General features: G+C 46.5%; 1 protein-coding gene across 2 annotated transcripts in view; it reads left to right on the top strand.

The window, feature by feature from the left end:
* Tg (thyroglobulin) overlaps nt 1-21,699 on the top strand; it is a 179,968-nt gene that overhangs the window by 5,683 nt on the left and 152,586 nt on the right. For both annotated transcript variants that reach the window (XM_006520745.3, NM_009375.2), the window contains exons 6-19: nt 1,596-1,702; nt 2,335-2,478; nt 2,676-2,861; nt 5,380-6,477; nt 7,201-7,788; nt 8,820-9,059; nt 12,359-12,496; nt 12,837-12,914; nt 13,453-13,565; nt 15,849-15,951; nt 16,811-17,011; nt 18,306-18,515; nt 19,660-19,814; nt 20,032-20,188. In XM_006520745.3, the coding sequence (XP_006520808.2) occupies nt 1,596-1,702; nt 2,335-2,478; nt 2,676-2,861; nt 5,380-6,477; nt 7,201-7,788; nt 8,820-9,059; nt 12,359-12,496; nt 12,837-12,914; nt 13,453-13,565; nt 15,849-15,951; nt 16,811-17,011; nt 18,306-18,515; nt 19,660-19,814; nt 20,032-20,188 (3,518 nt within the window). The remainder of the gene's footprint in view (nt 1-1,595; nt 1,703-2,334; nt 2,479-2,675; nt 2,862-5,379; nt 6,478-7,200; nt 7,789-8,819; nt 9,060-12,358; nt 12,497-12,836; nt 12,915-13,452; nt 13,566-15,848; nt 15,952-16,810; nt 17,012-18,305; nt 18,516-19,659; nt 19,815-20,031; nt 20,189-21,699) is intronic.

The raw sequence follows: 21,699 nt of genomic DNA on the forward strand, positions 1-21,699 counted from the left end.
TACTCTGTGCAATCCAGGCATCTTCAGTTCACATCCAACTGAATGCTAACTGTATCCAAGGAGTTTTAGAGATTTCAGCTTTAATACAGACATAATTAGAAAGTGTAGTTTGGAAGACTTTAAAGAGCTCACCCTGGGAAGCATGGTAGGCTTTAGAGGTGTCTAAAAAATTGTTGCTTGTTTGTTTCATTTGATTCATTTCTCTTTTCACACAGCATAAGGCACAGAGTCTTCCACACCCTAAGTTTACAACCCCAGTTTAGAGATTTGATGGATGCATCAAAGACCTTTACAGGGGGGCAAATTGAGATTGAGGCTCAGTTCACAGTTAATGCCACAAGAGGGCAGTCTAGTTAAATAAATGTTGAGAATCAAGTATTCATTGCTAATGCAAACAAAAGCACTCAATTCTGAAATAGGATCCCAATCTCTCTCTCTCTCTCTCTCTCTCTCTCTCTCTCTCTCTCTCTCTCTCTCTCTCTCTCTCTCTCTCTCTCTCTCATCTTTGAACAAATTCTGCCCTAGAAAGGTCATGGGAACGATTGGGTGGTTGATTATCAAAAGCCCAGGGGTAATCAGGAATTTTCTGTTACTATGTAGATCTGGCTGCCCCAGGTCCAGTGACTCCTTTGAACCAGTGGAAGGAGCTGTGAAATGCACATGGAATAGGTCCAGATTACCCAGGTTGACAGATATAGTACGGGACAGCCGGTTGCAGCTGGGCTTCAGCTGCGCAATTTTGTTCTGTATGTCCTTGACATTGCCTCAAATATTTGAAGGCCTGGATGTAGAGTGAGGATTCGCGTTGGTAGGGCATTGCATAAACACCACCAGATGCCTGCACTTTAGAAAGGGTTACCTGGGCTAGGAAAGGGCAGCGTGGGTCGTGGGGTTGCACCCTGAGTTCCAAGTTCTGAGGGAGATGACAGTGGCTCCACATAGAGGAGGGGATAGCACTTAGGAGGTGGAGCTGTATTGGAGGCATGTCTATCACACAGAACTTTGGAATGTGGAGAAGAAATGTCTAGAAGAGCAGAAGAGTAGAGTCAGGGATGACTCCTTTCCGAGTAGATGGTTGAAAATGTACTTGGGAGGGAAAGCTTTGCAGACTTATTTCCAGGGGTCTTAGAGATCCGGGGACCCAGGGGCAGTCAGTCCTTCCCAATCCCCTGTGAGGTCTTAATATGCAGTGCGATGATTTGTGCTATCTGCAGACTGGCTTTATAGACCAGGCTGGCCTCAAACTCACAGAATTCCGCCTCTGCCTCTGCCTCCACTTAAGGTGTGTGCCACCACTGCCTAGAGAACTTTTAAAAATTATATAGCCCCTATATGTGGGGACAAGACAGATGTTTTCGTTTCTACTTTTGCTTATGATAGCACTAATTTCCACACAAATCCACAGCCTGCAATAACGGACAAGCAATATGGCTAGTTGGTAGGTGACAGCTAAGCATGGTCTAGCCTTGCTTTGGCTAAGTAAAACCAGAGCTGGAAAGAGCTGAACATGCAGCTGAGGACTCTGCTACACTGGCTTCAATTGAAGATGACTTGTATTTTATGAAACAGTGACCACGCATCTTCCTCTCTGACAGGTTTCCAGATGCATTTGTGACCTTCAGTTCCTTCCGGGGCAGGTTCCCTGAAGTGTCTGGGTACTGTTACTGTGCTGACAGCCAGGGGCGGGAGCTGGCTGAGACAGGTAATCAGCCACACTTCTGGCAATGTGAAGGGATCAAGTGTTATTCTTTGACTCTGGTGCCTAAGGCAGAAACTGCACTGGAGTTCTACATCCTTGCTAGGTTGCTATGGGTGTGAAAGAAGACACAGCTTAGCCAGCTTTCATCTGCTGCACACTGTTGAAGCTTCTGCTTGCTTGTATGGTGCCGTTGCCGGCTGAAAGAGGTGCCCACCTTGCTATGTGGCAAGTGGAAGACAGGTCATGCCATCAGACTCATTCTCTAGGTAGCTTTCATCTGTGCTGTCAGACCAGCACAGCTACGACAGCAGCGACTTTAGGAACTACTAGAGTATTATTCCAGGCATATCCAACCTATGGCCCAGGGGCTGCATCTAGCTTAGCAAAAGATATGACCCTACAAAAATCACAAACATATTTAACATGTTGTTGCTGTTTGCATTGTTATTATATGTGTTGCATGAACTTTGTAGGTGATGACAATTTGTAATGTCTAAAGAATGGCTATGGCTGGACCCATTGCATAATGCTGCTTATGTAGATTCTGACCTTTGACATCTGTCAGCTCAGCTAGGTTAGAGCTTTATTTCCTGAGGAGCCAATCCCTGAAATGCTATCTATCTACATTTGCTCAGGACTGGAATTGTTACTGGATGAAATTTATGACACCATTTTTGCTGGCTTGGACCAGGCCTCGACCTTCACTCAAAGCACCATGTACCGGATATTGCAGAGACGATTCCTGGCCATCCAATTAGTCATCTCTGGCAGATTTCGGTGTAAGTAACTAGCTAGCAAGAGGCATGTACTTCTACTGTGAAATCGAGTGAGGTTTTGGGGTTATTTTCATCTGCATGGCTGTTACATCAAAGTAAGTTTAGGGAGTTAGCTCTGAGGCAGCATACATTCATGCAGGCTGTGAACACACACACCTTAATCACTATGAATGCCTCCTTTGCTGTGTGGTCTCTTCTAGGCCCCACTAAGTGTGAAGTAGAACAGTTTGCTGCCACCAGATTTGGTCATTCTTACATCCCGAGATGCCACAGAGATGGTCACTACCAAACAGTACAGTGCCAGACAGAAGGGATGTGCTGGTGTGTGGATGCCCAGGGGAGAGAGGTCCCTGGCACTCGGCAGCAAGGGCAGCCTCCATCTTGCGGTAAGTTTCCTCTCAGGGGTAAACATTCTGCTCTCCTGAGAGCCTGTTACTGTCTCTGTTTCTTCACATCAGTCTCTCAGGAGCTCACTAATCAACTACTGACTGAATATCCCCCAGAGGTCCTTCAAACTGTGTATGAGTGAAGGCAGTCTGCTGCTATTAACTTGCAGTGAGCTTTTGGTCTTGTGTCAGATATAGTTACTTTCTCAAAAATCCTAAGGAATACCAGGGGACTCATAGATAACGGAAAAAAAAGAGAGCTGAGTTTTCATGTCCTCTGGATGGAGTGTGCACAGGCAGCCGACACGGCCCCAAGGGAAAGCTTGTTAGGTCTATTTGAAAACACTGAGGAAGGCTTCATGGGTGAGGGACAGTTGCAGAGAGTGCCTGTAACAAAGGCTCTTCCTATAGGCTCTGAATCTGCAAGGATGGTAGAGACAATGTTGGAGTACAGAGCACATGTTGTGACACGAGGGAAAGGCAGGATGGAGCCAGAATGTAGCCCTTCTCATTACCCAGGCTTGGGCTTCATGCTGGAGGGTGGTGAGGCTGATATGAGGCCCATTCTGGAGAAGCCTGTTGGACTGCATGTGGGATATACGCCTCCTGGCAGTGTGAGGGAGGAGCTGGCGGAAGCTTTGGATGTGAGATAAAGAAAAGTGTAAGGCCTTGCATTGGAAGTATCTGAAACCACCACCCAGTTACATCAAAACCTAGCGAATATTGAACCCCGAGGACCTTGGGTGAAAAGGAAGAGCCATGGCTTTCCCTTTCCGAGTCAAAGCAGGAACTGATGAATGCTTGGGTGGGTTTGGGGCTTTCACTCTTTCTCGCTGTCTGATTTAGTAGCAGCACTTAACAAATACGTAGAGGGGCTCAGTTCTCAGCATGGAAAGGGAAGTGAAGCTGAACACTCATTTCCTCAGTGCTCCTGTGATATCAACTACAGGACACAGTGGCCTTGCTGAGGGTCTGTTCAGCTTTATATGTGTGTGTGTGCACACGCACGCACACACACACACACACACACACCTCTACATGTTCCAGTTCTTTCCCTGTTGCTTGGTTACAGAGGGAAATTGGCTGGCTTCCTTTCTGGCATCTGTGTGAATCCAAAGGAAAGAATTATTTTTACAAGCTGAGAGTGGGGTGGCAGTTTAGAAGGTCTCCTAAGATTTGTGGGTTTGTGGAAGAGGATGGAGCTTGCTTACGTCCACCTATGTGAAAAGAGCCAGATGATGCCTGAGTTATTCTTTCTCCCAAGGACACTTACTCAGAATGTCTTGGCCATGCACAGTTGACTGAGTCGGTTAGGTTACCTTTTCACTAGCAAATCCACAGAAAGAACAAAGAAACACAAGGGGTGCTACAACAAGAGTGCCTGCCGGGTCAGCACTTTAGTGTTATAATATAGAAAAGAAGACAATACTGGAATATGCTGTGGTTTTCATGTTACACATCACCATAGAGAAAAATATCACTTATGTAAAGCACAGCTAGCATTGCTGGTACATGTCTCATTCTGAAAGAGACTATAAACTGGACACCAGAGGAACCAGAGAGTTGCAGGAAGAGCATATGGTGAAGCATTGAAGTCCATTGAGAGTTCCAGCAAGAGAAAGCTGGGAAGCAGAAGCCTAGCAACATAAATAGGACTTTGTTAGCAAACTGGGCTCCTAAGGCTGCCAGAACCAATCGCTATACAGTGGATGCCTGCAACAGCAGAAATTTGTTCTCTCACATACCGGAATTCTCATGCTGGAATTCAGAAGTCAAGGAGGGGACAGGGCCATCCACACTCCGTTTGGATATTGTGGTTGGCAGTTTCTGGGATTCCTTGGCTTCATGGCTGCATCTATCATGCTAGTCTGTGTGTCTTGACCCTCATGTGGCCTCTTTGCTGTGGCTCTTCTTACAGAGTCACCAAACATTGGATTTCTAGCCCACCCTAGTCTAGACATCATCTTAATTTGATTATGTCTACCAAGACCTTGCTTTCAATTCACATTTAGGGACACCCCCCAGTAGAAAATGTCCTTAGGGGACACTATTCAGACCAACACAAGTGTGGCCAGCTTTTCAAAAAGTGGGCTGGTATCTCATAGGCTTGCTGTAGGAAAGCATCAGTCTGGTTTGAGGTAGCCAAGTGGTCATGGGGACAGAAATACTTACCCTCAGAACTAGCCTCAAGGGGTAGCACAAGGGAGAAGGGAAGGCATATGTGAATACAGAAAAGGCATGATCCAGGTGGTAATGGCCCACGCTTTTATTCCCAGCATTTGGGAGGCAGAAGTACGTGGATCTCTGAGTTCCAGGTCAGCCTTGTCTACAGAGTTCTAGGACAGCCAAGGCTACACAGAAAAACAAACCAAAACAAACAAACAAACAGAAAAGCAAATGGTCCACAATGTAGGTGTGAAACATTGAAATCTTCTTACCAGAGGCATGTGGACATGGTGGAGGAAGGGTCCGGAGAACTACTTGTTCCGCTAACTATGGTTTTAACTGTTTCATGCAGCTGCAGATCAGTCATGTGCCTTGGAAAGGCAGCAGGCCTTGTCTAGGTTCTACTTTGAAACCCCAGACTACTTCAGTCCGCAGGACCTTTTGTCTTCAGAGGACAGGCTCGCTCCTGTGAGTGGTGTCAGATCGGACACATCCTGCCCACCCAGAATCAAGGAACTCTTTGTTGACTCTGGACTCCTGCGTTCGATAGCTGTGGAGCACTACCAACGGCTTTCTGAATCCAGAAGTCTACTAAGAGAAGCCATCAGAGCAGTTTTCCCCTCCCGGGAGCTGGCAGGGCTTGCCCTTCAGTTCACCACCAACCCCAAGCGACTCCAGCAGAACCTGTTTGGAGGGACATTTTTGGCGAATGCTGCCCAGTTTAACTTGTCAGGAGCCCTTGGTACAAGAAGCACATTTAACTTCAGTCAGTTTTTCCAGCAGTTTGGTCTCCCAGGCTTCCTGAATAGAGACAGAGTTACTACTCTTGCCAAACTACTCCCTGTGAGATTGGACTCCAGTTCTACCCCAGAAACTCTCCGTGTGTCTGAGAAGACAGTTGCTATGAATAAACGAGTTGTGGGTAACTTTGGCTTCAAAGTCAACCTACAAGAGAACCAAGATGCCTTAAAATTTCTCGTTTCTCTCCTGGAACTTCCAGAATTCCTTGTCTTCTTGCAGCGTGCTGTTTCTGTGCCGGAAGATATAGCGAGAGATTTAGGAGATGTGATGGAAATGGTGTTCAGTGCTCAAGCCTGTAAACAGATGCCTGGGAAGTTCTTTGTCCCATCATGCACTGCTGGAGGAAGCTATGAGGATATACAGTGCTATGCTGGAGAATGCTGGTGTGTAGATTCCCGAGGCAAAGAACTTGATGGCTCGAGAGTCAGAGGTGGACGCCCAAGATGTCCCACCAAGTGTGAAAAGCAGAGAGCTCAGATGCAAAGCCTCGCAAGCGCTCAGCCCGCCGGCTCCAGCTTTTTTGTTCCTACTTGTACTAGAGAGGGATATTTTCTGCCTGTCCAGTGCTTCAACTCAGAATGTTACTGTGTGGATACTGAAGGCCAGGTTATTCCTGGGACTCAAAGTACAGTTGGAGAAGCCAAGCAGTGTAAGTCTGCTGGGTATTTAACTTAAAGGTACTTGTGTTTTTGTTTAGACTAGAACTTGATACATTGTAAGAAACTGAGTTTGCTTATGACTAAAGAGCAAACCAGGTAACAGGAAAGGTACTTTAGCTAAACATTATCCACAGAAACCTGGACAGTATTAGCCATTATAATGAGCAGATAAAGATATTTGCTTGTTATTAAGAAAGTGCATATACATACCTGGGCTGGGAAGATGACTCAGCTGGTAAAGTGCCCGCTGCACAAGCATATGGACCTGAGGTTGCATCCTCCTTAAATCTCATCGAACCGTGTGCATCTGAAACGCCAGTGCTGTGCTCAGGCGGATGGCAGAAACAGGTAGAGCTGGAGCTTACTGGCCAGCCAGGCTGTCTTAATTGGAAAGCTCCAGGCTTAGTGAAAGATCCTGTCTAAAACAGTAAGATATAGAGTGACGGAGGAAGACATCAGCCTCTGCCCTCTACATATTCACACACCTGCTGAAACACACACATACACAAATATATAACATACATGTAACGGAAAGTGCCACATAAACATTTCTGCAGTACTGGCCGTGATGGTAACTGGGGTAGTCACCAGATTGGATGCCTGCCATTCATTCATTTAGGCCTTTAAGGTTGCTCAGACTGGCAGTCAAGCAGTCACTTTGATCTTTCTGTCTTATTCAATTTATTAAATATCTGTCCCTTGTTCTCCACCAGGTCCCAGTGTCTGCCAATTACAGGCTGAACAAGCTTTCCTTGGGGTAGTAGGGGTTCTGCTCTCGAACTCCAGCATGGTGCCCTCCATCTCCAATGTCTACATCCCTCAGTGCAGTGCCAGTGGCCAGTGGAGGCATGTGCAGTGTGATGGGCCCCATGAGCAGGTCTTTGAGTGGTATGAACGATGGAAGACTCAGAACGGTGATGGCCAGGAACTGACCCCAGCCGCACTGCTAATGAAGATCGTGAGCTACAGAGAAGTAGCTTCCAGAAACTTCAGCCTCTTTCTTCAAAGTCTCTATGATGCTGGCCAGCAAAGAATCTTTCCAGTGCTAGCACAGTACCCATCTCTTCAAGATGTTCCACAGGTAGTGTTGGAGGGAGCCACAACTCCGCCTGGGGAGAACATTTTCCTGGATCCGTACATCTTTTGGCAGATCCTAAATGGTCAGCTCAGCCAATACCCAGGTCCCTACTCAGACTTTAACATGCCTTTGGAACACTTCAACCTCAGGAGCTGTTGGTGTGTGGATGAGGCTGGCCAGAAACTGGATGGTACTCAGACTAAGCCAGGCGAGATCCCAGCATGTGAGTTAACTCATGTAGAGTCCCAATTTCATGTTTGCTTTGAAAAAGCTTTCTTGTGGGAAAACCTTGGTAAAACCAGGGCATTTCTGGGAGTCATCTCAACACTTATCTGTCCATTCATCCTTCAGTCCATTCACACCTATCCACCCAAGCACCCATCTAACTATCAATTTGTCCATCCATCCATCCATCCATCCATCCATCCATCCACCTACCAACCCACCTACCTTTCTCTATCTGTCCATCCAAGAGATAGGTGATCCAGATCAGTATTTGTAGGATGAGACTGTCTAGCAATTCTGAAAAAAACTGTTTAGTGAGGAACTTGCTCAACTATTATGACTTCTGCAGGCCTCAGTTTCTCATTTATATTTTGGTGTCAAAGTTAGTTTTAATTGTCAATTTGGGGAGTTATCTGGGAAGACAATATCACTTGAGAATATTTGTAGATCATATTGGCCCATAGATAAGTCTTTGGAAGTATTTGCTTGATTACTAATTGGTATAGTATAACCCAGCCCACTGTAGACAGTACCATTCCCTTGGCAAGTAATACTAAACTATTAGAAAACTAGCTAAGCATAAAGTGCTTGCTATCTAGCAAACAAAATCCTCCATGGCTCCTGTTGCATCTCTTTGGCTCTGAAGGAAGTTCTTTGGTCTGAGGCAATGCCATGTGAAATATCTGGGCTTCCTTCATGTTCCTGTTTTAACTTCCTCTAATGATGGGCTGTGGCCTAAAATGGTAACCAATTTAACCCTTTCTTCCTTATGTTGTTCTTTGGTAAAGAGAGTGTGTTAACAGAAATGAAACTTGGACTTGTGGGACCAAGGGTCTTCTTAAACTGGTACCCAGATTAAGTTAGATCCTATGAATATACTCAAACTGAGTCTGGCATGGTGTGAACATTGCATATAACCAGTCTTCTGCAGGTTTCCCTATGCATACTGAGTGAATGAGGTCCAAGAAGACAAAGCAAAGAGACCTGGACTTGGTACTGAATCTACCTATGCTCTTTGTATTATCTTAGGTCCTGGCCCATGTGAGGAAGTGAAACTTCGTGTCCTGAAATTTATTAAGGAAACAGAAGAGATTGTCTCAGCCTCCAATGCTTCTTCATTTCCACTGGGAGAGAGTTTCTTAGTGGCCAAGGGAATCCAGCTGACCAGTGAGGAGCTTGACCTTCCTCCCCAATTCCCATCCCGGGATGCTTTCTCTGAGAAGTTTCTACGTGGGGGTGAATATGCCATTCGCTTGGCTGCTCAGTCCAGTGAGTGTTGCACTGAAGATTCTCTCAGCATCTTTTTGGGGGGAAGCAATAGCTTGCATCTGCCTTTCCAGGACTTCATTTGGTTTCCATGAGCAGTCAGGTTCCTGGAATGGCAGAATGGTTCTGTGACTCTAGCCAAAGCGTTACATAAAGGATTCATGATCCTTCAGCAAAGCCCATGCGGGGCTTTACATTGTGTACCCCAGATGGCACGTGCAGTCCACGTAAAACCTTAGTCTTGTTAAAAGGTCCCATGTGCTCTTAACCCTTGACCTGTTTTAAAGTTACCTTTCACTCCCAAGTGTACAGGGAAGGAGAAAGAACATGACCCTCTTTACTGAGAACCCATTGCTCCTTTGACCTCAGGGAATTATGAGAGCAGGTCCCAAAGGTTTGTATCACAGTCCTCTGGTTTAGCAACAACCACACAGTGTTTTAACCTAGCCCATGACCAGGTAACTTGCATGCCAAATACATAATTGGGTCATTGTGTTAATTCTGTTAACATTTCAGAAGAACAAAGATATAATACTACCCATGATCCCTTACGCAGAGAAGTTGAACCCTGCCTTAGTCACTTGCCCAGGTTTACTCCTCTACTTGCTGTGGAAACTGGGTCAGGAAATCTAGTAGTCTAGCTCATACAGCTAGTGTCCTGTGCCCTGTCCACCAAATATGAAGTCAGTGCGGAGACCTAGCTCAACTGAGTGGTATCCTTCCTCTGTCTACAGCCTGCTCTTGCAAGAGGCTCTGACCTGATGAGTTTTCACTGACCCCACCGCAACAGAATCTGAGATTCATCTCTCTCTGAGCCTTGTCTGAGCCCCCATCCTTCTCAGTTGTCTCTGGGGTTCTGGGCTGCACCCTCCTTGCCTGACAACTTTTATGTGGCATCAGAGTGAATTCCCTTCAACAAGCTGGAACCTCCCTGTCTTCCCTAGTGGTACCTGCTGCTGGCTTGGGAATGGTATCTTTCTTCTAACCTCAGAGGATCTCACAAGTCAGTCTGTTGCTGCCACTCTCCCTCATGCCAACATCTCATGCCTTCCTCACCTTCCTTTACACTGTGCCCTGCTCATCTCTCACACTGCTGCTCTTTCTCTCTCCTTCAGGAGCCTGGGGGATTCTCCTTTTCAAAGGAAAGCAGTTATTTAAATCCTGGGCCTGGGTTGAGTCTGATATACTCAGGAGGAGAAATGATTCTGCCACTTCTGTAGTTTGGATCACTTTGATCAGCACAAAATGCAGAGGAGCTGCTGCTGCCATAAATTATCTCTGTGTGACATGGTGACATTTTTCTTTAGCAGAGACCAGTCTCAGGAAGCTCAGAAAGTCCCCCCCCCCCCGCCCCCGTTAGTTTCATAGTCTGGCTCTGCAGGCCTTACGCTAAAAAGAGGAAGACTCTAGAAACAGGTAGTCAAACTGTTCTTTGCCTGGAAGTTTGGGGATTTTGGTCCCAGACCAAGGCAAGATTAGGGGGCCACAAAGCACATTTGGCTGGTAGAACAGGGTGACAGTGTCTATAAAATGATGAGCCAGGAAGGGATATGGGCGACAACACAACGCATGTCATCTACCACCTATTTTATTATAGTATAATACATACCCTGGTCAGCACTGACTACATTTTACTGATGAGCAAGTGCTGCATCAGGGAGGTAAAGTAAGCTGCTCCTGATCATACAGCCAAGAGGAATGGTACCAGGATTTACATAGAAACTTACCAGCTTTGATAGCTCCATGCACAGCACCAGGCTGCTTCAAATGTACATCCTGTCTATATGCTGCATGTCTGTCTCTTCCCGGAACCATGAAGACCATTTGTGATATGCAACAGGTCGGGAGGAACTTCCCAAGCATGCAGAAAACTACAAAGGCTACACACAAGAGGTGGTAATTCTCTGGGTACCCAGGAAAGGCCACAACCTGGTTATTTGTACTAGAAAGGTTAGAAGCCAGACAGGGAAAGTGGTTGGGAGAGAAATCACAGCACTGTCGGAGGGTGGCAGGAACCTAGGGTGAGAAACTGGGAGACCCAGACTCAGTGGCTTTGGGCTCTGGCCACTACTTACTTTTCTTTGCCCTTCCTCTCATGCATGTATACATGGCAACATTTACTTCAAACCCTTCTCTTCCTTCTCCCTTTCTTTCCTTCAATTGCTCACTTTTTCCTACTTGTATATATACTAGGGCCTTATATATATTAGGCAAATCCTATTCCACTGAGCCACATACCCAGTTCTTTTTACAATTAAAAACAAACAAAATTTGAGACTGTATTTTATTAACTTTCCCATACTGCCCTTGAGTTCACTCTGTAGCATAGCTCTGGCTGGCCTCCAACTCACGATCCTCTTGCCTTTGTTATCCCAGCAGCTAGGATTACAAGTGTGTCCCATCATGCTTGATCACTTCTTTCTTCAGCATACATTATGAGCCAGGTTCTGGGGTTTTTTTTTTGTTTTTTTGTTTTGTTTTGTTTTTTTTGCATGTAAAATAAGCATGACTATCTGTACCAAGGATCCTAAATGTGATCTCAGAAGAGGAACACACATACGAACTAGATCAGTACATGTGTGATGTACTGAATGGTGGTAAATGCTGAGCAGAGGAGCCATGCAAGGATAGGAGAGATGCGGTGTGTCAGCCTCTGGGGTCAAAGCCTGCCCCCCATGTCTTCTTGGGAGATCTTGGCCAAGTAGTCATCTGTTTGCCTCAGTTTTGCCACTGGTCAGATGGGATGCTGATACCTCACAGGGCCATGGGAAGGGATTAGTTAGTCCTTTCCAGGTCATGTCCAGTCAGCAGCTCTGAAAGGCCACATGTATCCCCAGATAACTAAGGGACCCAACACAAAACCATAAGGCTACTCAAAGCATTATGAGACACATGTGACTTTTATTTTTGTAACTCAAGTGTGTAGTTCTTGAGACTGAACTTTGTAGATGACAATCTAGTGTCCCAGTGTCACAAGGTTGACACACTTGGTATACAGCATACTTTTAGATGCTGATGATTCTTTTCTAGAGTAAAGTGAATCCCAAGGGCGTGAAGTCATTTACCAGCCTAATCAACTCTCTATGAAATTACCACGCAGAGCAGTAGCGAATTCATTGCAGCCTAGAGATAATTTTTACAGGATGATCTTCTGAGTGTCTACCCGAGAGGAACACTTGTCAGGTTATAAGAAGGCTGTTTTATATGGGTACGAGGGTATATTCAGGGGCATTCTCAGTGCATCTCAGGACAGAGCCCACAAGGCAGCTATCATACTGTCCTTTTTCTCTCCGTGGCTCTAGCCTTGACTTTCTATCAGAGTCTCCGTGCTTCCCTGGGAAAGTCCGATGGAGCAGCCAGTCTTCTGTGGTCAGGGCCCTACATGCCACAATGCAATATGATTGGAGGCTGGGAACCTGTGCAGTGCCATGCTGGGACAGGTAAGGAGACTTTGGGAGGGCACATGAATATTTAGAGGAAAGATCCCATCAGCGGGAGGCAAGTGGTCCAGATTATTGATCTTCTTTAGCAACTTGGACAAGCCCTTGCCTTCTCAACTACTAGCTCTCTCCCCTGTGTTATGGAAGCAGGGGCCTTCACCTTGAAAGTGAAATTCCCATTTGCTGGAAATATTAGATGCTAAGTCCTATGATAGTGGACAGTGTAAGGCAGGGGGCTGGGCCAGACAGGCTACCTTGGCGGCATTGCTATGAACGCAAAACAAGTTTTGGGAAAGTCCCCAGCATCTTCCTGCACTTATAGTTTATGGCTCTTTTCCAGGACAGTGTTGGTGTGTGGATGGAAGGGGAGAGTTCATTCCAGGCTCGCTGATGTCACGCTCCTCACAGATGCCCCAGTGTAAGGAAAGCCCATGGGAGTTTTCAATCTAACCTCTAGAATGGAGTCATTGATCCTGGACCCAGCTTGGTCATGCAACTGAGAGGGACTCTAGGGTCTAGTCCTTCAGACCAGTTTCTGAGAATACCTTGGATACATTGTTTTAAGTCCCCAGGTCTGGAGCTCGGGATGACTTCAGACCTTCCATTGTAGTACTCTCTCAGAGGGTATATCAGTATGGGCCAAAACTGGTGACAGAGATTGGCTCTAATCCCTGTGTTCTGGCTCCTAGCAGCTCCAACTGTAATTATATGACTATTTCATGTGTATTCTGGCAGCCTAGCCTCTCACTGAGGGTCAATCTTGGATTATCAATGGCCCACTTGATACCTCAAAGCCAACAATATACCCCACATCTGTCCCTGAACTTCAACCTGCTTTTCCTGAGGTTGGAGCTTTGTGGAACACAAACCTACTGGTCTGAAGTCTGTCATTAGCTAAGGCTGTCCACCTCCTCTTAGCTTTACAGCCACTTGTTCAGAGGTCCTCTCATCCACAGGTCCCACAAACTGTGAGCTATCCAGAGCAAGTGGGTTGATTTCTGCATGGAAACAGGCTGGACCCCAAAGAAATCCAGGCCCGGGAGATCTGTTCATACCAGTCTGCCTCCAGGTAAGCCCCTGTGTATTCAGGAAGGATCCAAGGGGGAAAGGGGGCACTGACACTGGCCTCCTCTGGCTGAGCTGAGGGTAGACTTTGAAGAGTTCTGGTTTATTCTCCTTAGTCCAAAACTTACAGGGAGTCATGGCTGTCCTGGTTCTTCTAGACATGGATGTGGGCCACTGGATAGTTTGCTTAACTTCCTAGTCCCAGTTATGTTTGGTTTTAAACAAAGGCCTGGGCAACATTCTTCTTTTATCTAGTTCTTGGATTATCTTGAGACTCGGAGGACAAATCCATCACCAAATCCTTTAAGGCTGATTAGTACATGTTTCCCTATGCCACCATGCTTGCTCCATTGGTTCACAACTTAAAAGAAGGTATCACCCTTGTGGCTCCGAGCTCCTCTGCTGGCAGTTCATTGACTTGCTAACATAAAACCCCCAGGGAATGAATTTGTGTTAGTTATCAAGTGAATAACATCCTCATGTCTGTATTCTCTCCCTACAAATGGGTTGGTGACCCTGCCACTTGCCCTAGTTAGCTCCCAGGAACTTTGTGAATAGCAGATGAAACTGGCAGTGTAGAAACTCACGGAGACATGTGGTGTGGCTATCACGAGGGTCCATGCATGTGCTCCTCATAGTAACTGGTAGAGAAATTTGCCATTACAGTTCAGTATTTTATATTGGTTGACAAACCACCTTTCCCTAGAGACAAGCCTGCCCAATGTCCTCGGTATGGCTCTTCTCTGGAAAAAGAAGATGCAGGGCTGTAACTTCTGAGGGCAGGGAGGATGAGTCTGGCATGTGACCCAGGGGTTCACAGCTTGTATAGCTTCCTGCCAGCTATGATACTGATAAACAACAGTCAAGACCCTCACTACCCAAACTGCTATCTGTATCTCTGGCCTCCCTTTACCTCCAAAGATTGGTAGCTGACAGCTAGACTCAATTTGGGTGTCAATCAATGAAGAGTGGCATTCTCGATTTTAACTTTCTCTCATAAAGTTCCCTCAGAACTTCACTTGAGTTTGAATATTACCTCTGCAACTGACCAGTTGTGTGGCCAGGGACTGACATCTGATCCCTCTTTCTCTATGTAGAATGATGAGGGCAGCAGATTCCCCCCACCACCTTTCTGAGTGCTTGTGGATTCTGTGACTCAACGGGGGTGAAGGTGTTTGTGAGCATCCTAGAAATGTTGGGTAAATCTCATTGTTTTCAGACAAGCTGTAGCATAGCATAAAGCTAACAAGTATCAGCTAATAAGGCAGCACTCAACACACTCAGATCGAGCTCAGGGCTTTGTGTTGCAGAAGTAGGACAGGGGACTTAATTGCCAAAGGAGTTCCTAGAGTGAGTTATTGTATAAAGTGCTTGCCTTACATACACAAAGACCTTTTCTTCATCCCCAGAACCCGTCTAGCCAAAGCTGAACATATAGTACTGTACTTATAACACTAGTTATAAGCAGATAAGCAGATACCCAGGGTCCCTGGTCAGCTAGCCTAACCTACTTGGTGAGTTCTAGGTCAATGTATAATCTAAAATAGTAGGTGAATGGCTCTTGAGGAACAACTGAGGCTGTCCTTTGACCTCCATGCACACACAGATACATCTTATGCATATCTACACTCATGTACGTACACACACACACACACACACACACACACACACACACAGAGAGAGAGAGAGAGAGAGAGAGAGAGAGAGAGAGAGAGAAACAATCTAGCTCCAGTTTCCTGACCTTTAGGTGGGGAAACCGAGGCCTAGATTGTTGAATTGTCAGGCTATAAACCCTGCTGACACAGGACAGGTCAGGAGACGATGAGCCAACATTGATAGCTCCTGTTTATGGGTCCCCAACAATAGGTGGGGGTTGGCTAACAATCGAGGGGCATACCTGCATTACTAATTACAGGTACTTAGGGCTTTTTATATGTTCCATATTAGAAGTCCTTCTTAGAATTTGTGGAGCTGGTTCTGGTCAGTGTGGAGTTAGATAGTGTGGGCATGCTGCAGCTCTGCTACTGTCTAGCTCTGGGACATTGCTCCACCCCTCCCATCTCATAAGACCCAGTTTCATCTGATCTCAAATGGCAAAACTTGTCCTTGCTTGGTGGCCAACATTCCAGAGAGTGAGACAGTGACCTCTTCATGAACAACTTTCTTTGTCTGGAGAAATTGTCACCACTTGTTTATGAAGGAATATTTTTGAAAGACCTTCTTCTAGCAATAAGTGAGAGGTAAAATCTGGCTTATACTGAGAGGAAGGATCATGGTTTTATTGCAGACGGGAGAGTATGTCAGGAAGCAGACATCAGGGACAGGAACATGGTGTGTGGATCCAGCCTCAGGAGAAGGGATGCCAGTGAACACAAATGGCAGTGCTCAGTGTGAGTAACCATTTCTCCTCCTTGTTGCCCTAAAGCCTCCCAGGTGAGTACTGGTCACAGTCCCAGCTCTGCCACCCCCAGAGCTAGGACACAGCTCCTGATCCAAATGTGACCCGGTTTTTCCCATCTAGAGCACAGGCACTCTTCCTACCTTGAAGCATCTCAGAATAATCAGTATGGCCAGGAGTCTGCTGTGCTCTATAGCCAAGAATCACTAGTGGCTATCATTATCCAGCATCTGTCCCTGCCAAAAGAGGCATTGGCACTTTGAGGGACACTGGCTGTGCAGCTCTGAGGCACTGCATGCTCTGCCTGGCTCTATAGTTCAGTGTCATGTGCTCATGTTCCCAAGACCAACCCTGGGCTCTTTACCGTGGCTCAGGGTTCCCACATTAGACTCCTGTGGGTGTGGCCTTTTGGAGTCCTCTCACACTGTTATTGCTTGCACCTGAGATCTTGTAGCTAACTGTAGTTAGCACTTAAAGAGAGGGCATATTTCCAGACTTTTGTTCAGTGTGACCCAAATGCCTAGAAGTTATCTACCTTTCCCCACGCTTCTTTAACTGATTCTCGAAGACCTCCAGCAGTGTGCTGGAAGGTTTCACAGGGTTCTGGTTGCTGATTCAGGACTGCCCCATGGCTCCATATTGCACCCTTATCACCCTTCTCTCCAGTGGCTCATCTCTGAAATCTCCTGAGAGGGTCTGAGGCCTTCCAGGGTAGGCAATGGGAGAAACAGAGCACAGGTACCTTACAAGCAGCTGCCTAGTAGGGCAGGGGTAGCAGAAAGGCGTGTGACAGCTGCTCCTGGGCTGGGACCAAGAGCAGGGCATGATCTCCTTTTCTTGCCTCTGGACAGGTCCTGGCCTCTGTGATGTCCTCAAGAGCAGAGCCCTGTCCAGGAAAGTGGGTCTTGGCTACTCTCCAGTCTGTGAGGCACTGGATGGAGCCTTCTCCCCAGTGCAATGTGACTTGGCCCAGGGCAGTTGTTGGTGTGTCCTGGGAAGTGGAGAGGAAGTGCCAGGGACCCGTGTGGTAGGCACCCAGCCTGCCTGTGAAAGTAAGTCTTGAACTGCTGGAGGTACTGTAGGCCGAAAGCCTCAAGCTGTCCTAGGGGGTCTCTGAGACCCTGGACTGATGGAACGAGAGTGGGCAGGATATTAAGACGATTGATGTGGTGGGGAAACTAGTGTGTGCACTTCCAAAAATCATAGCCTGGCCTGGAAAGTGAGAAGATCCCCAGGAATCTATTGTGGTAGCTCAGTAGAGTCTGGCCTGGTTTTCTCTATTGTCCCCAATCATGTGATGCATAATCTTTATTTATAATTCAGGATGTTACTTGAATATCAAGTACTGACTTATCCATCACATGAGCACATGTAAAAATAAGAAAATGTATTATTATATTTTATAATAAACTCAATAAAATCCTGCCATGGAGGCAATGCCTGTGAGCCCAGCACACCCTGGCAGGTGGATCACCAGTTTGAGTCCCATTTGGGTGAAAAAAAAAAAAAAGCAGTGCTGTACCTAAAACAAAATAAAACCCAACCAAACGAAACCAAAATATAAAAAACAAAAACGAAAACAAAACAAACAACAACAACCCCCCCCCCCAAAAAAAACCAAATCGATGTTCTAGCCAAGGACACAAAGCTAAGAGCTTAACAGTCACCTTGATGACTGAGGTGTCCTTCTACTCTGGGCTGTGGGTCTATACTAGGAATCTTTGGAGAGCCAAAGTTCTCACCAGACCCACAAGCCCATCTGTATCTCATACAGGGGCAGACTGCTTGGGAAATATCCTGAAAGGAGGTGACATCTTCATACCCCTGTAGGAATGGGAGGACTTTGGGGAACTCTTAGTGACTGAGTATAGATGGGGACTAGAAACTGCCCAAGTTATCAGAGAATCCCGAAGTGCTCTGGAAATCTAACTCTTGATTAGGTGCTAGGAAACACTGCTCATTCAAACCCAGCGGAGGGGAGCAAACTTGGAACCTTCATGTCATGAGGCCTGAAGTTGGCCAGGCTCAGTTCTGAGTGTTAAAGTGGGAGTTGTAGTGGACAACAGCTGAACTGTGAGCCCTGAGGTACAGAGGATGGTGGTCCCTGGATTTGTAATGTAGCTGGAGGTGCTGCTTACGACTCACCTTTTCTGCCTGTCTGGTGAAACTGAGAGACAGTGGACTTATCCAGTGAGGAGTCATAGAAGGAGGGAAAAGAACTAGGCCCTGACAGAGCAGGACACAATGAGAAAGGGCTTGGGGAACAATCAAGGGAAGCAGATGGGTAGGCAGAGCTGGGTTTAAGTCTGGGAGGTACCCATGCCTCTTCTCCATCGCTGCTCCTAGGCCCACAGTGTCCACTGCCATTCTCTGGGTCAGATGTGGCTGATGGAGTGATCTTCTGCGAGACAGCCTCTAGCTCAGGAGTGACGACTGTTCAGCAGTGCCAGCTGCTGTGCCGCCAGGGCCTCCGGAGTGCGTTTTCACCAGGGCCACTGATTTGTAGCCTGGAGAGTCAGCACTGGGTGACACTGCCACCACCCCGAGCCTGTCAAAGTGAGTAGCACTGGGGAGACTCATCCTTCACTCTCAGGGCTATTGTTAGAGACTTCCTGCCACTCAAGTACAGCCTTTTCACGTCAGGTGATCAGGGTTGGAGAGCTGGTCACATGGAGCACTGCTTCTAGACAGAGCAGACTAGATTTTATTGGTGGCTCCATGAGCCAAATGACATATGGGAAAGTTGACATTTTTCTAGGTTCCTTGTGGTTACTTGGACTGGGAACATATTCAGCTGGTGGCTGCCCCTGCTGCTGAGTTAGGGACCATATATAATGTGCTCTGAGCTTCCTGTGTACCTACAGTGAGCCCTAACCTCTCCCCACATTCACCTTGCTCTCCGTGGAGAATGCCTGGTAGGGGAGAGGTCCAAGACCTCTGCCAGGTGAGCATCAGTATCTCGAGTAAATGCAGGACTCTTCCTATGTGCAGTTTCTTCTGTTGTCACAGAGAACCCAGTCAACTCAAGTAAAGACAAGCCCACCTACACATGTAGTAGTGTTGCGGTAGCATGGGACATAGCATAGCCAAGTCAGACTGTGAGTAGCCCCAGATGAACTAGACAGCTGGCACCTTATACTTGACCTTCCTGGGGTCAGTGGTAGGAAAGGTATCTGACGTGGAGACCCACATTCTGGGACTGACCTACATCACAAGACTGTAGCTGACTGCCAGAGTGCCCAGGATAGAATTAGGGTTATAGAGGATTCTCATACAGAAAACGTTTATGATGTGGTTTGAACAAATATGTGGCCTGCCCCTTGATTATGACAGAGTGGTCCCAGCTGAAATTAAGACCAAGTCAACCTTCATTCAACACTGAGCAGCATTAGAGAGCATCCACTCCTATCCTGCTGAATTATGTGAGGTGATGGTATTTATACGCAAAGAAGTATGGGAGACTTTCCAGGGAGAATGTCAGAATCCCTATGAAGAGGCAACTTGATTCAGAGAGAGGAGCAGCTCTCAGCTTGCTGTGAGGAGGCTCAGTGATTCAGAGTTAAAGCAGTGAACCAGAAAGCCAAGGTTTATGTGCTTATGCTAACTTAGGAGGGACTATGCAGAAGGGAAAATAAATCCCCAGGAAGAAATCCTACAGACCTATTGCCCCAGCCCACTGACCTCTTGTGCTTGGCTGCAGGGCCTCAGCTGTGGCAGACCATGCAAACTCAAGCACACTTCCAGCTCCTGCTCCCACCAGGAAAGATGTGCAGTGTTGACTACTCCGGCTTGCTGCAGGCCTTCCAGGTCTTCATACTGGATGAGCTGATAGCCCGTGGCTTCTGCCAGATCCAGGTATGGGCCAGCCTTTCAATCACTGAGGGCTTGGTCTAAACTCAGCATCATTGTCAGGGAGCCTCAGATTGGGAAGAGGCTTTTTAGTACCCACTCTTCAGGAGCAGGACGGTGGAAGATTGCAGGAAGTAACATAAGCCTGGCACTCCTCACACATACGTGATATCAGCAGCTTCTTGTTCTATGTTCCTAAACCACGATGTCTCTCTCCATGCAGGTAAAGACATTTGGGACCCTGGTTTCCAGCACTGTCTGTGACAACTCCTCAATACAGGTGGGGTGTCTGACTGCAGAGCGTTTAGGAGTAAATGTCACGTGGAAGTTACAGCTTGAGGACATCTCAGTGGGCTCACTTCCAGATTTGTACAGCATTGGTAAGTTTACCTGAACTGCTGCCTTGAAGATGTTGGGCAGCCTCATCAAGCCTCTGGCTCCCCCTACAATGAAACTGAGGAAGGCCTAGTCTATTCTCATAATAACACAAGGAGAATTCTGTTTAGCCCTTGTAAAGAGCTAGTTGCATATGAAAAAGTATGTAAAAGTTAGATTGCCTGGTACTGGAATCACAGGTGGTTGTGAGCCACTCATTATGGGTGCTGGAATTTGAACTCTGGTCCGCTGCAAGAGCAATCTGTACCCTGAATCCACTGATCCATCTCACATGGGCAGCACAAACAAACTAGTTTAATAGATAATTACTAGATAATCAATAGATTACTAGAAAAAACAGAAGACATGAAACTGGGGAAGTGGGTGGATGGTGTGGGTGTTGGGTTAATCTGTGAAGAGTTAGGAGGAAGAGTTGTGGATGATATGATCAAATTATATTGTATGAACATCTTATAGAGTTAGTAACCATATATATACATGTATATGTATATATATGTGATATATATATATATATATATATATATATATATATATATATATATATGCCAGTGGAGTTCTGGTCAATAGGGCTAGATAGCACCATAAACAACAGAAAGCCTAAAGACTTTTATATAGAGGTGAGGTGGATAGATAGAGTATGAAGGGAGACTGGTGGAGAAAGGAGTCCTCATTGGCTTACAATTTATATACCACCCACTTCTACTGAGAAAATGTCTCAGCATATTGCCCCTTTAACTTTGACAGTGTGATAGAGACAAATTGAGTGACCACAAATGCCTAAAAAGAAAGGGCAAAGTGAACTGTGTGAGAGCTACCATGAGTGTGTGCCTGTTTTCTCTGAGCTTTCTGGTAGGGTGGGGAATAACCCACACATCTCTAAGTAGGGTCTGGAATTAGCTCCTGCCTCTCCTCTGTCATTCAGTGGCCAGACACCCAGTAGTAACCCAGACTACCTGGTACGTGACCTCTGTTCTATGAGTTCTAAAACAAAAAACAAAAAACCAGAAAAAAACATGTCTGGAGAAGAATCTGGGAGGCTACAAGTCTGTCATTCTATTGACTTTCTGATGTCACCTTGACAATAATACACTTAGCATTTTGGATCAGTGGTTTCCATTTGGGTCAGCCTTCCTCTGAAAAGGCCTGGATAATTTGGGAGTGTTTGCCCTTGTAAAAGCATGCGATGTCTGTCCCAGCTTCAGTGTGAGAGCAGTGATGACTGTGGCATCAGGCCAAGCCCAGTTTGCCAGTGGGAGGTTGCAGCATGGATGATTTCTGCACACAGAGGTCTGCCCCAGCTCCTTACAAGGCATTCTTCTGCTTTCCCCCTTGGGACTCCATAGCCTTCCACATATTTAGCAGAATAGTAAAAGCTACATTCCCAACAGAAGGGTATGCCTTTCTTGTGCATGGTCCTTCCACATACACTACCCTTTGGGATCCTTCCCACCTGCAAACAAAGCATTCCTAGGTCTTTCAAGCAAAGGCGCACACT

Source organism: Mus musculus, chromosome 15, assembly GCF_000001635.26.
Source record: "Mus musculus strain C57BL/6J chromosome 15, GRCm38.p6 C57BL/6J".
Lineage (NCBI taxonomy): Eukaryota > Metazoa > Chordata > Mammalia > Rodentia > Muridae > Mus > Mus musculus.